Raw genomic sequence first — 14,860 nt, 5'->3', positions numbered from 1 at the left:
AGCACTGTTTTTTTTAAAAAAAAAAGGAATAATACTGATAATAGTATTTGAGTAATTAGGTTAGTAGCAAATTCATAGTAGATAATATTTGGAAAAAACTTATATTGTATAATAGTAAAGTTAAAATATCATATATTGTTAATTGACGTGAATCCAAATCTGGATTAGTTAAACGGATAAATATATAATATATATAAAACTACTTCAAATTAATAAATTAGTAAATTTAATTAGACTATAAATATTAACGCGAAGAACTTAGACATACTTATCTGTTAGAAATTAATTCAGCATAGTGAGCTTAGAGATAAACAATTTATGAAATAGAAATTAGTTTATTGAACTTAAAGCTACAAGTTATAGATTCTAGTTGTAGAAATCCATATAGGTTTGTGTTTCATTTCTTGTTGTTGTGAACTCTTTTGGAATGAGTTAGTTTTCGCGCATTTGTAAGTATGAGCAGTACTTGCATTTAGGCGAGGGATAGTAATTTTCTTTTAAGGTGGGGAGTTTTGTCGAATATAAGGATAGTTCGATTTTTGAGGACGAAAATGAATAAGGTTAGGAGAATGTAAGGACCCTCAAGCTCGTCAACGCTATTAGACCAGTTAAGAGACGAATTAACCGCTAATGACTTGATTAGTTAATGTAGATTTTAATTAATAAAAATTAATCTAACAATGATTTAGATACGAACTAGTATCATTGAATAGGTCCCGAAAAATTAGGCGAAATTGACTACTCGAACGTGTCATTCGGGTATCAGACAAACAAGATATCATCAGATTTGTATCAAGGGAAAAATAGTCTTTTTGAATTCAAGCCGACCTGGCTTCCCCTATCAATTTTTCTGTGCGCCTTAGTACTTTTGGCCAGTCTTATCCCCAGTCGAGAGGATAAACTCTCATTTTTCCTCTTTCTTCTTCTTCATTCTTATACCGTTCTTCTTTTCTCTTTCTTCTCCGACGATTCAGAGGATAAAACCTCTGTTGAGTTTTTTTTTTGAAATTTAGTAGAATTAATGGTTTAATTGAAGGGTTACTGAGATAGTAGACTCGATTAGGTTAAGAGTTCTTATGACTTAGGAGAATTAGATCTGTGGAAGTTAGGGTTAGGACTTCTGAGATCGACTGAAGATTGATGTGAAATTGAAGATGACGAATCGATTGAGAACCCTGATGATTTATGATTGAGCTGTTAAATCAAGTGTTGATTCGAAAGAGGTAGAAGAAAAGGTAAATTTGGGTTTCTTTGTTTATTAATAAATTCATGTGATTTTTGGATTTATAAGTTGATTTCAGTGATGGGTTTTAGTTAATTATGAGGTAGAGGTAATCTTATGTAGTTTAATTTTGAGTTTGTAGGGATTTATGGTTCTTGGTAGTATTTGTGTTGATTGCAGAAATTTGGGATGTGTATTGATTTGTGTAGAAAAATTAGATTGAGAGCAAAGGTGAGATCAAGTCTCAGGTGTTGGATCATTGTCTCAATTGTGTTATAAGTTGTTCTTGAGAATTTCTTAATGAAACAGAGGCTGGGGAGATCAACCAGATTCTAGGATTGTTAGTAACTGATTTGGAATGGAGTTGGGAATGTATCTCAAGTGGATTTGAGTACTGTGAAATGTTGTTTTTATTCATGCAGTTATGGAGATAATGGTGCTGAATTAGCGAAGCTGAGGTGTGGTGGTCTGGTGGTGTTTTAGATGAATGTTAGGTTTTGGTGAGAATGATAAGGAGGGAGTAGTTATATTGTGGAAGCATTGGTGAAGTGAAGTTACCGATGAAGTTGAATATGAGCAGATGGTGGTGGTCTTATCTGAAATAGTGGTGTTGTAAGAATTCCTGAGTTTGTATCTCAAATAGTGTGTTGTGAGATAGTTGAGAGTTGAAGCTGAACTTAGTGGTAGTGCTGTATTGAGTATGGAATACATGTGTTGATGAAATAAACATTGCAGCTGTTAATAAGGATAAGTATAAGTATGGAAATAAATTGAGTTGCAGGAAGGGTGTTGATGATGTTGTTGTTATTGTTATTGCAGACATGGAGATGGGGAAAACTCAGTTTAGAAAGTAGAATGGAAAGAATGGTGGAGTCGTTAGGTTTTGGCTGAGATGACTTAAGAAAATGAGGGTTGCAAGTTAAGCTTAGTGAAGGTGTATGCTGGAATTGGAGGTGACAACGTTTGCTCGAGATTTAATCTCCGATAGGCAAGAAAAAAAGTAGTCACAAACATCTTCGTCTCATCGTTTGTGATTCCAAAATATCTTGTTTCGCTACCATACGATTAATATTATTGTCAGGTGTTTGATATTACTAGGCTGTTCTTCGGGAATATAAGACCGATGTATCAATTGGTTCCTGTTCACCTTGATTTATCTAAAGACGAAACAAAACTCATAGGTATTTCTGTGGGATAGATTTATCTATTCAATAAATATTTCTGTGTGAGACAGATTGGTTTATCAATTCTTCGACTTTGGGTCGTATCAACTCTTAGTTGTGGGTGAGATCAGCTAAGGGAATCAAGTGCACAGAGTCTTGCTGTGATTCAGAGGCGTAGGGAACGCGATTGTACCTTGATCAGTGTGAGATTGGTTAGGGCTCAACTACATTCCAATCTGAAGTTAACTTGGAGTAGGCTAGTTTCTATAGTGGCTTAATACAGTGTGGTGTTTAAATCTGGACTAGGTCCCGGGGTTTTTATGCATTTGCGGTTTCCTCGTTAACAAAACTTCTGGTATTTGTGTTATTTATTTTCCGCATTATATTTGTTTATATAATTGAAATATCACAGGTTGTACGTAGTTCAATCAATTAGATAATTCAACCTTTGGTTGTTGATATAAATTAATTGACGCTTGAACATTGGTCTTTGGTACCGTTCAAGTTGTTTCACATAATAATCAGGCTCGCGGATTTCTATCTGTTTGATTTGTTGATTACATTGTGAAACAGAGATACAACTCTTGGATATATTTACATTGATTGAATCTGACTGTCTAGTTGATTCTCTTGGAATTATATTGGAGTTTGTCCATACAGATTGCCTAATCGAAATTTTGGGTGAGGTTGTTAGACCCCCGCTTTTTCACGTTGACTTGTGATTATCCATTGTCAACATACTCCGTTGTGTGCATGATCGATCATAAGTCGGAATCAAGTTTGTTATTGTGCAGATAAAGAAGATTATTGGAGATTTGAAGACAAGAAGATTTTCTTATTGGTTTCTTTTCTTTGTGATTTGCTTCATGCACAAACTTGATATGTTGGGATCCGGCTAGATCTAGTTTATCTTTTGATAGAATTGTTATTACTAGTCGTATTTAGAACGACAAGCTATCATTTGGTGGTACTCTTCAGTATCCGAATTTCATAGTTTTGTTAGACTCGATCTGGTTAACTTGTCAATCCAGATCTTGGAAGATCTAAACCCGACAAAGGAGTTTAATTGATTTTAAAAAAAAAAACCATCGTCACACTCCACAAAAATATCTCTGATTAATATCCTGAGGTAGGAGAGTGGTTACCAAATATATTAGTCATTTACTTTCTGGAAGACGACCGAAAATGTTGAGTGTTTAAAGTCTTTAGAGAGGCTGAAGCAATTCAAGACAGTGGACTCTATCTTAGGATTCACGTGCGTTGGCCAGATTGGTTATAAGCGCAGAGATACTGAGGAAACTAGGTAACTAGGGGTATAGTTTACTTGGTCTCAACTATACGAAGTTGGTAGTGTCTTTGTATAACGGCTTAATTATGAGAGTATTCAAAACTGGACTAGGTCCCGGAGTTTTTATGCATTTGTGGTTTCCTCGTTAGCAAGATCTTATTGTGTGCTTTTACTTTACTTTCCCCATTATAATTTGTTTAAGTTATAATTAAAGTAGTGGCACTTGTACGTTAATCTCAAACACTTGGGTTGATCCCTATAGTTTAAGGTTCAGTTTCAAACTTATTCTATATACCAAGTGTATATCTTGTGGTTGTTATGTTCTTGATAGTTTGTCTATATTAGATCACGCTAGGTATCAGACTTATAGGTTGATATCGAAAAGATTGTAGTGTACTTGGTACCCTCGTCAATTAAACGTGTATAGTCCAGATTGGTTATAAACGAAGTAATACCGAAGGAACTGAATAACGACATAGTTTTTTACTTGGTCTCAACTATACGAAGTTGGTAGTGTCTTTGTATAACGGCTTAATTATGATAGTATTCAAAACTGGACTAGGTCCCGGAGTTTTTATGCATTTGTGGTTTCCTCGTTAGAAAAATCTTGTTGTGAGCTTTTACTTTACTTTCCCCATTATAATTTGTTTAAGTTATAATTAAAGTAGTGGCACTTGTACGTTAATCTCAAACACTTGGGTTGATCCCTATAGTTTAAGGTTCAGTTTCAAACTTATTCTATATACCAAGTGTATATCTTGTGGTTGTTATGTTCTTGACAGTTTCTGTCTATATTAGATCATGCTATGTATCAGACTTACAGGTAGATATCGAAAAGATTGTAGTGTACTTGGTACCCTCGTCAATTGAACGTGTATAGTCCAGATTGGTTATAAACGAAGTAATACTGAAGGAACTTACTAACGACATAGTTTTTTACTTGGTCTTAACTATACGAAGTTGTGGTAGTCAACTTGTGTTACTGCTTAATTCTTATAGTATTAAAACTGCCAGTGGTTCTGCACAGACCGTGTGGCAAACCACACCAAAACCGCAATTTTGAATTTGCCTCACCGTTTTTTTTGTGCAGTCCCGGTGGGCCCCGCAAAGGACAGCAGAGGTTCGGTTTTGTGAGAGCTTTAGGGACAATTTTTTGTAGCATTTTTTTTACACGGTCTGTTTAAACTTTTTGTAAAACTTGACTAGATCTCGAGATTTTTCTGCCATGCAATGCTCTTGTTACCAAATTGTTGTATTTATCTATTTTTACTGTTTCCACGTTAAAATTAGTTTCATTGTAAAAGCATTATTCCTATTTTTGTATGCTTAAAAGCTATTGGTTTAAAGATACTCTATGCCTCGTTTCTTCACAAAGTTTTCAAGGGAATCAGCTCAGACTTTGTGCATCCGGTCAAACTTTCGAAAAGATATGCAAATTTGTACGCCCCTTAAAACTCAAAATGTACATTACACGTTGAGTAAAAACGGTTAACAATTTCGTGTTAGTACAAAACCTAAAAAAGAAAAGAAAAAACTCAAATGTAATTAAAAAAAATGAGGAGAAAAGTTCTCCACCAGATAATGACTAACATCGCAATTTTTTCATTCTTTTTGATAAGAGCAGTGCTAACCCACGCAGCTGTATGGGACTGCTCAATGCGCAAAACACCATATCAGTCGTTGGATGGATTCAGAAACCGTTGGATGAAAATCATTTTAGATTCTTAGTTAAAATACAGCTGGCAACCTTGTGTAATTAAATGTTGGTCCCTTTAATTTATAAGCATCTTGTATTGTATCCTTTTCTTTCTTAGTAATTAAACTTGTGTAATTAAATAAAGTTGGCATCTTGTTTTTCTTTCTCGTCAAGAAGTGATGTCTGGCCTCCACGGGATTCAAGTTCGGATATTATCTTTCTGGGTCCAATTAAATCAGATAAATATAAGAGGAGCTGGTTAAACGCTTATACGACTGGTCGAGCATTATGACTTCTATACCTTTCGATTTTGCAATGGAGCTGGTCTTTAACAGTTCTTCTTGTCCGACTGAATTCTCGAGTTTGAGATAAAAAATTGGTCGTGTTTTCGTCTGAAGATATTACAGAAACTTCAAAACCCATGTCTTCACTTGATTCAAGCAATTGAGATAAAGTGACCAAGCTGGGATGGAATTCGACTTCAGCTATTTCAGTGGCTAAAGCAACTATAGCTCTTTTGACACCATGAAGGCCTTGGCGAGTAGATTCTACACCAAGTGAGCAGGCACTGCATGTTAACTGGAATAGTCTCAGGCATAAATAAAGAATCGCAAAGTACCCGACATGAAGACAATTCAGAACTTTTTTTCTTAAGTTCTCAAAACCAAATATAATTTTAGATACAATTGTCTTACGAAACCAACCAAAAAATATGTAACTGCGTAATCCATACTACTAAATCTAAAGAAACTAAGGAACTGCATAACTTTCTCTTTAGTTATTTTTGATAACAAGCATCTACCTTCCGTCCTCGGTAACGAACATGGGCTTGGATGGAAGCATATTAATGATACCAGCATCATCATTCTTCAAGAACTTAGGCTCCTCTCTCTGAGAAATCTTAATTACATTCAAATAGCTGAATCATGTAGCCCATAAGAATATATTGATTAATGAGTATAGGCAGTAGTATAAACCTCGAACTAAATATATGAAAAGAATAATACCCAACTACGATCAATTTCGTTCATTTGACTTGGTTCGTTCATTGCTACAAACCCATCAACATAAGATATCAGAAAAAGAATATGAGTTTTTGATCACAGATTCACAGAGAAGATGAGTATTCTCTTAAGAAACGTTTGGTATTCTGAAAAAGATAAGAGTTCAGAATACATTTAGATCCCGTTGATCCGGCTGAGTTCGAGACTTCAGCCTATCAATGTTTAGAAGATCATAAATTGAGCGATGAGGTAGCTACTGACATGACAAGAGGCATCTGCATCGGTTTTGTGGGCCAATAGCCACCTGATTAGGATTCTTACTACAACAAATTAAGACAAGTTTTCTGTTTGATCCTTTATGGGTCTGTACATTCCCTAAGATCTAAAACTGGTAAAACTTTCCGGTCTAGGTTAGTCTGTTTTCCCTCCAAAGCTTTGTATACGTCCATCCCAGAGCGGTTAGGATTGCTTTAGCCTTTTTGTTCAAGAGTCTCACTTCTCTGCCATCCAATACAACATCTCAGAATTAGAGTGATTATTCCAATGTTAATGTCATTGTCACAGGTAGTTGCAAAGTTTATCTTCATCACTCCCAGAAGGCTTTGGTTTTTGACTATTACGATCTGTTCTTCTTGTAGCTGAGAGTTGTCTGTTCATCTTGGCAGTTGAATGTGCAGTCCTTGGATTCGATATTACATTTCCAAACAGTTTGGCACATCTGACTTTCTAGATTGTACCAGATTGTTGTAGCAAATTTTGGGAGAAAAGTTCCATCTTCCCTGACTGGGTTACCACTTACCAGAATTTTTTGCCTGTGCTTAACTAATAACTGCGCAACTGCACAGAATATAGAGTCCCCCTTGTTCCTGGGGAAGAATTTCCACAATGACCGCAACCAACAAGAGTAATTAATTGTTCATTTAATTTAGAGGAAAAAGAAAAGAGTCAGAATTCAGAAAGATGGAAATCTTTGGTCAAATTTCTAGCTGCTAAGCAATATTAATTGAGTTCTTAAACATATAATTCACATAAAAATGAACAATTCCATCTAATTTCTATTTGTCCATCGGAATTTTCATCCATAAGACTACCATACAAAATCACATTTGCATCACTAAAACCCAAAAAACTAAGAACATCTATAATGAAAAATATAATAACAAGGGATGACAAACCAAGAGAAATTTAAGCTTAATAAGGCGAGAATGATGAGGATATTCAAGAAAATGAACTACTAGAACTACTTGTACTGCTAGTTTCATATGAGCTTAAAAGTTCCTCTAAAAATTCAATCCCTAAATCTTCAAATTCAACCAGGTTACTATGATCTGTTGAATATGATGAACTTGACGACGTCGACGGCGACGGTGATTGTGATGGTTTAACTACTTCCCTTGCTTTACTTTTCTTGTTACTACTGAATTTCTTATTCTTCATCGAGTGACACTTCTTAAGAGCTAAAACCGGGGATGATCCATCTTTGAACCGGTGTTTTATATCTTTTAAAGACTCCCGAACATGTTCGACCGGAAAATTAAGAATAGCCATGGATCCTCTCATTGAGAATGCAGCTTGATCATAAGCTAAAGCAGCTGCTTCAGCACTATCAAAGGTTCCAATCCAAACTCTAACTCCATTTCTAGTTGAATCTCTTATCTCTGCTGCGAATTTACCCCATGGCCTTTTTCTCACACCTCTGTATGCCTTTTCTTTAGTTTTAATCTCTTCCCTTTTAGTGCAACTAATAATTTCCTTGGATGAACTAACTTCTTCTACGAATAATTCTTCCTTGATCATTTGATCGGCTTCAGGCAAAACATTATCACAGAAAAACATATCTTTGGAATTGTTTTCAAGAAAAGGCAACGGTTTTTGATCTAGAAGAAACTCCTCAATCCAAGAGTAAGAACTAGGATCCCATGAACCACCACCACCGCTTGACATGGATGTTTCCGGTGAGAAATCTAAAAACTGAGACTGAAAGTACGATGAATCCATTGTTTTTCCGTTTAGGGAGGATTTTGTTTGTTGATTGGTAGAAGTTGCTTGGTTTTTAATAGTATCGAGTAATATTTGTCTAGCTAAGGCTTGAAATTACAGGTGAAAAGTCAAGTAATATATATATGCGTCAAGAACCACAATGGTGGGGAATACTGTTTTCATTAAAATAGTAAGAAAACGGAAAAAGGTTAAGAGTCTTAAGACAATAAGAGAGAAGTAGGGTTTAGCTTATTGGCTAGCGGGATATTTTGGGCAACTTGATCTAATTTAATTATTTTTAGACAACCAAATTGGTATTTTCTGTGGTCCTCATTACCCACTACAAATTTGAACCAGTACTAAAATCAATTTAGACACGTGGTACAAAGAGCATGGCCATGGCGGCCTGGTCTTGGTCAGGTCAAGATCTGTTTTTGACATTACAAGCACTATTTAGGAAACACAAATTAAATTATATCTACGTGGCAAGCCTTAGATTCTGTTTTCTTCTTTTATGGCATTTGGGGAACACTCCTAAACTAAACTAACCAAAAAAAAGGTGGTAGTAATTAAAGATGGATTGGGCCGGGGCACAATATTTTGGCACAGTCAACTTGGGGCTGGGGATGATGCTGTCCTTGGGTTTTTAGAAGGTTCCACAGCGCAGGTTAAATAAAAACATGGGTGGCGATTTGGGGTGCCAAAATGCAAGAAACAGATAGAAGAGGGGAATTATTTTTCTTCAAAAGAGAAGGTTGAAATTTTACCATTAAAGATGAATGATAATGATGATGAGTTGAGGGGTGATTTTGAATGTGTCACTTTGCAAGGACCACAAAAATATGTTATTTTGATGAATAAGGACCACAAAATAATGGAAGAAGATAAGTGAGAATTAAAATATACGAGAAGATGAAACGATAAACACGTACCACTAATACTAATATTACTACAACATAAATGGGACAATCGGTCGATCGTTGCTGCAAAAACTTTGTATATGTGGGCAAGTGTTGCTCTTTGGGACATATCTTCACGGATAAATAAATACGAGTATAATTTTATTATTTTAATGCACGGCTAAGCCTATGATGTTATTTAATCTTTTCTTTCTTTAACATTCTAAAATGACGCACCAACAAAACCCTTAAAGCGAGATCTATTCGAATGTATGACCGTAGGTTTTTATTTAAAAAGTAACGAAATCCCATTATAAATTCTTGGTGGTGTGGTGTGTCAAACTGTCAACCCAACCACATGTTGTTTGAAATCTAAGGGAATCGATAACATTGTTGAGGTGACTTCCAAGAGTGTAAGAGAGTGAAACTGCTCTCTCCGCGATCAAATCATCACCAGTGTGGAAAATTTTACCAATGAAGACCAAGATATGACAATGAAAACCAGTGTGGAAAATTTTACCAATCATCACCAGTGTGGAAAATACTGATATAGACTGCTTAGGGCACTTTGTCAAGATTCAGTAATTATTTTCTACTTTTTTAAAAATTTTGTGACATGACATTTAAGGTATAGAAGCCATTTCCATCAAACTCACGCAAAAGAAAAAAAAAAAAGTGGTTAGCATATTTAAGCTACCTTATCTGAACACTTCGTACTGAATTTTACTTTGGAAGCCGCAGACACTCCAAGCAGGTGACACAGTGAATGTCATGTAGCACAAATACACCACATGAGATGAATTATTTTAGATAGATTTTATGGTTTAAGCAGGTAATCACCTAACAATATTACTTAAACAAAAGAAAGAAAAGAGAGAGGATATTTTCAAAACAAAATAGAAAACTAAACATAAACAATAACAGCCAACGGCATGTTGTACCTTATGGACCACTTTGCTCAGGTGTTAATGTCATTATGTTTCTAATTATCTACAGACGAGCAGCGGCATTGAAATTGCATCCGAGTCGTACATTTGGCGCCGCCACTTAAGTTAAAATAGCTGACCCTTGAATTTATTATAATCAACTGTACTCCTGGAACCCATTATTTGCGCTCGTATGCTAGCTAGTACTTTTTTAATAGTTACAAACAGACAAGATTTATGTTATTTATAGGTGCCCACAAATGAAAATCTAGATATAGACCTGAAAGCAAGCCCACATACGAGAGAAGATAGCAACACAAAATCAAAAGAATGAAGTCGCAGGGGATTTGTTGTATCCATATCTTGAAATGGTGGTGTCACCCCACAGCTAGTAAATGAAAATGACAGTCCGTGAAACCGTTAAATTTTCCCACAGAATTCTACACTCCAAGTTGTATTGACTAGCAATATTAGTATTGTTTGCTCATATAGGGGCCGGACTATCAACGACGCTTTTCTCTTTTCTTGTAGTTGCAGCCTAACATGTTGTATAAACCAAAAAAAATACTCGGATATATACAGATTAGAGATCGATCATTGTCAAATTGGGTTTGCCATCGGTGATCTATTGTTTTTTCCGATTAAACATAGACAAAAGGGTCGGTCAAAAATCCAATTATACACTTCTGAAATTGTACTCGGGTAGTAATCCCATACAATTAACAACGTGGTGAATGAACCTGTATGTTTCATTGAAAATCTTCTTGTTTCGCCAACTTGTCTAGTAACTACATAATTAATGCCGAATCAAATGATGAATCTTCTTGTTCAAACACATTCCTGTTATCCCAAATTTCTTTTAGGTTCTTTTTGGTGGAGTTTGCCAGATTCATGGTTAGACGTTATCGGATCTACAATTTACGCATGTGGGCTTGGTTATAAAAAATTAGATTAAGATGATTTAATGGGTGAAAACCTACTGTCGCGTGACTAGTTTGATTTGTTCCCGAGTTGAACAATTTGCAAGTTATAAGATTTTAGAACGATGATTATTATAAAGTGATTGACAATTAAATCCAATAATATAGAGTTTTACTTTAAGCAAGTGCTAATTATTAATATTATGGCCCCTTAATTCCGTACGGGTGATCTTGTTTAATCATAATTAGGTTAAGACTAAGGTTTATTCCTGTATTAGATAGATCAGATAACCAAAGATCATGAATAGATTAAGCTTGCACAGACGTGTAAACTTATCTCCAATACAGTATACAACATTCAACATTTCATATAATCGGAAAGATAGATTGATAAGTGATGTCTTATTAAAATTGAGTACAATTTGGCCAATACACTTCATAACAATTCACTGTAATTTGTCAACCAAATCATTGTAATTTACATTTCCACAAAAAAAATATAGAAAGAATTCAAAATCGGCCCTCACATCTGGATAATCCGGGTGGACTCAGATTCCTGTGAGATCTATCATTCATCTCGTTAGGCTGATTCCTATGCGCTAGATTGAACTGCTAGATTGGCCAAAAAATGTTGCAACTCATGAAAAAAATGTTTGAAAAAAATTAACACTGGTAGTTAATAGTTCTCTCTCCTAATAACTGCTCGTAGTTCAACTATCAACGAGATTGAAACGCTGAATAATTCAGTGCTCAAAAAGTAACTTTTACGTGGAATGGTTTAGGGTTTTGTAGAACATTCTAGATGGACGCCGAATGAAAACGCGTCTGAATTTACAAAGAAAAATTAATTAAATTATATCCTCCCACTCATCCGTCACTTCACACCTCTCACTAGACTAACTAGACCCTCTACGTGTCTCACATGCATCACAATTGAGTAAATAAATTTAAATTAAATTATGTCCTCTATCCTCACACTAGACTGATACCTATACTTATATCCTCTCACTAGACCCTCTCTTCTCATCATTAAATTCACTCACTTTCCGTGATTTGATCAACTATTGTCCGAGTGTCTGTCGTTTTCTCTCTCTCTAGTCGTACAAGTGTTGTTTAGTGCATGAGATACTAATATAAAGATTATTACGGCACACTTTCCATTTTAGTGCTTTAGGAAAAAGTGGAAAAAAAACGCTGAATCATTCGGCATTCAGCGCTGTTTCGTTCAGCGTTTCGCTGGTAGATTCATCTTCCCGTAAGACTTAGAAGGTTGTCCATGCTGACGTGCATGGTCAATCTAGCAGCTAGATATCTAGTCCATAAGACTTAGCCTTAAAACAAACAATAGTTTGATGCATTTTTTATTGGATGAAACAAAGAGATATATCTAAACTAAGCTAAGAGTGAATAAAATGGCAATCACTTTGGCCCTTGGCTAACTATATAGTGTTTGGCATTGTCGCTTAAGTCAAAATACCTCTAACAAATTCACAACAACCTAGCTAGTTTTGCTCCTTGTTGTTATAATCGTGATTTTCAACCCAAAACTTGAAAGGAGACGTGCATAACGATACTATTTTCTTTTTGTTTATCTCTTCATCCAGTTCTTCTGAATATCAACTCAAGGTCTTTTTTTCCCTGCCTATTATAAAAACCGTTACTAAAAAAAAAGATGGGAGATATTTAGAACTCTATTTTGACAAATCACCAAATAAACGAAAAAAATAAATAAAAACACAAGCCCGTGATGAAATATCTCAAGTTTTATGTATGAAGAGAATATCGAGTCAAACACATAATGTATTTTAAGAAAAACTAGATTCCCGTAAACTAACCCATGACTTACCAGCACTACAGATATATAGTTCCCACCATCCATGGCTTAGCTAACTACCACAATCTACCAAATTTTGCTACCATAGTGTTTGCTCATTTTTATATGGTAGGAAAAAATGAGGAAACATCCTCATGGTACTGCTTGCTTTTAGAACTCTATTTTGGTTCCAATAGAAACATACGCACTTCATTCCCCTAACATATGTCCTTTATATGCCTAAGAGGTGTTCCACGTGATCCTGTAAAATATGACTCCTGGTAATTTCCTTTTTGGTTATGAATCAAGGCGACAAAAATCTTTCCTTTGACACAAGACTAAGTTGTCTACTTATATATTTAAGTAGAGAATCATAATCAATCAATCTCACAATAATATCAAACTAGATCTTTTTTTATCTAAGATAATTTCTTGTGGAAAACTTCAACGCTGGATTTCAATAGATAACCGTTATAATTAATCTTTGAGGTTTTCTATCAAATCTGGATTTGATTAATAGTTCTTGAATGACCTTATAGCATAAAATGAGGACCTTGGAGATCAAGTCGAGATACAAGTAACAAGATTATTTTAGAAAAGATAGGTGGATATATGCTTCACAGATCCCAAGTGAAGACTTTCAAAGTCTTACCTTGGATCTCTAGGAACCTTCGATATGTGAAGAACAACTTTGCAACAAGATACATAACGTGTAGAGGATTGAGTTCCCTGTATTATTGATGCCTCCAACATATAATAATTGATCAAGGCTAGGTTGCTCAACATGTAAGCAATGATGTATTGCAACCAGGTTATTTCTCAAATTGATAAGTCTAAGTTGTTTCATTCATTTGAGGTTCTCTCCATTGTTTGAAGTAGTAAACATATTTATCATTGAGTGAATTCCGTAAATGAATTACTTTCAAAGATAACTTCAAACTACTAAGAATAAGCAATGGGCACATAATGTGGCAATTACATAAAACAAGATCTAAAAACTTGGTTTACAAGTTAGATCAATTTTTTGAAAGAACTAACACTTTTCTTCCCATGGAATTAACTAAGAATGACAACTCATAAGTTTGTGCAAAGTTATCCTTGAAAAACAGAGAAGGAATGAACCAAAAATAAACTCGTTAGGTTGGCATTAAGGTTCACGAACTCAAGCTAAGTTTGCGAACTCACATTGTAGGTTCGTGAACTCGAATGAACTTTTGGGGTTCAGAAGCCATTGTCTCTCCTCTAGGTTTGCAAACTCAAAAATTAGCTTCTAGAATTCAAGTAAGTTTTTGGGTTTAACCTTTCTCTTCCCACTAGTTTCACGAACATAAAACTTAGATTCGCAAGCTCAAACCAAAGTCATATTTGATGAACCATTCTCTCCCTTGTGGGTTCATGAACTCAATACTTAAGCTCGCGAATTCAATGACTGTAAAATTAAAAAAAATCAAGAATAAATCTTGAACAGGATTGCGAACTTAGAAAGTAGGTTAACGAACCTATACATTTGAAACGCATGAGAGTTTACTTGACTCTAATTTTTAAAAGAGATAAGCAATAACTTATCACCGAAACATCACTTGATATTTAGCCGTGAATCTAATCTGTGATAAGAACCTTCTTTGTAATTTGATCAATACAAAAGTGCTAGACTTTGCTACAATAGATTGATGGATAAATGGGAAAAGAGTCTAAGGTCTTCGTTACTAACCCTTTGATGAAGTTCTTCAAAATGATGTATTTTGATCTTCATTCTTCATTCTTCGAGGGTAACTTGGAAGTTCAAGACTCTACTACCGAATCTAATGTAGACCGAAATAGACTTTAGTAAGCTATAAACCAACAAATATTTTTGGCATTTAAATTTACAACGGACTTCACATACCAACGCTTGTAGGTTCAAACAAGAAATCATTCAAACAGTCTCCACTCTTCATTCTCTCAAAAAA

General features: G+C 35.0%; 1 protein-coding gene across 1 annotated transcript; it reads right to left on the bottom strand.

The window, feature by feature from the left end:
* Positions 1 to 7,342: 7,342 nt before the first annotated feature.
* LOC113332948 (ethylene-responsive transcription factor 1B-like) lies at positions 7,343 to 8,499 on the bottom strand. The gene has a single exon (XM_026579443.1). It carries the CDS (start codon positions 8,369 to 8,371, stop codon positions 7,592 to 7,594), a length of 780 nt encoding a protein of 259 aa, XP_026435228.1. The 5' UTR covers positions 8,372 to 8,499; the 3' UTR covers positions 7,343 to 7,591.
* Between the last annotated feature and the right edge of the window lie 6,361 nt (positions 8,500 to 14,860).

Source organism: Papaver somniferum, unplaced genomic scaffold, assembly GCF_003573695.1.
Source record: "Papaver somniferum cultivar HN1 unplaced genomic scaffold, ASM357369v1 unplaced-scaffold_132, whole genome shotgun sequence".
NCBI classification, from domain to species: domain Eukaryota; kingdom Viridiplantae; phylum Streptophyta; class Magnoliopsida; order Ranunculales; family Papaveraceae; genus Papaver; species Papaver somniferum.
Note: the sequence above shows the minus strand (reverse complement) of the source record. Positions and strands in the feature narration are given on the sequence as shown.

Excerpts from the sequence above, each read along its gene's own strand:
- LOC113332948 (XM_026579443.1), bottom strand. The coding sequence starts at position 8,371 with ATGGATTCATCGTACTTTCAGTCTCAGTTTTTAGATTTCTCACCGGAA.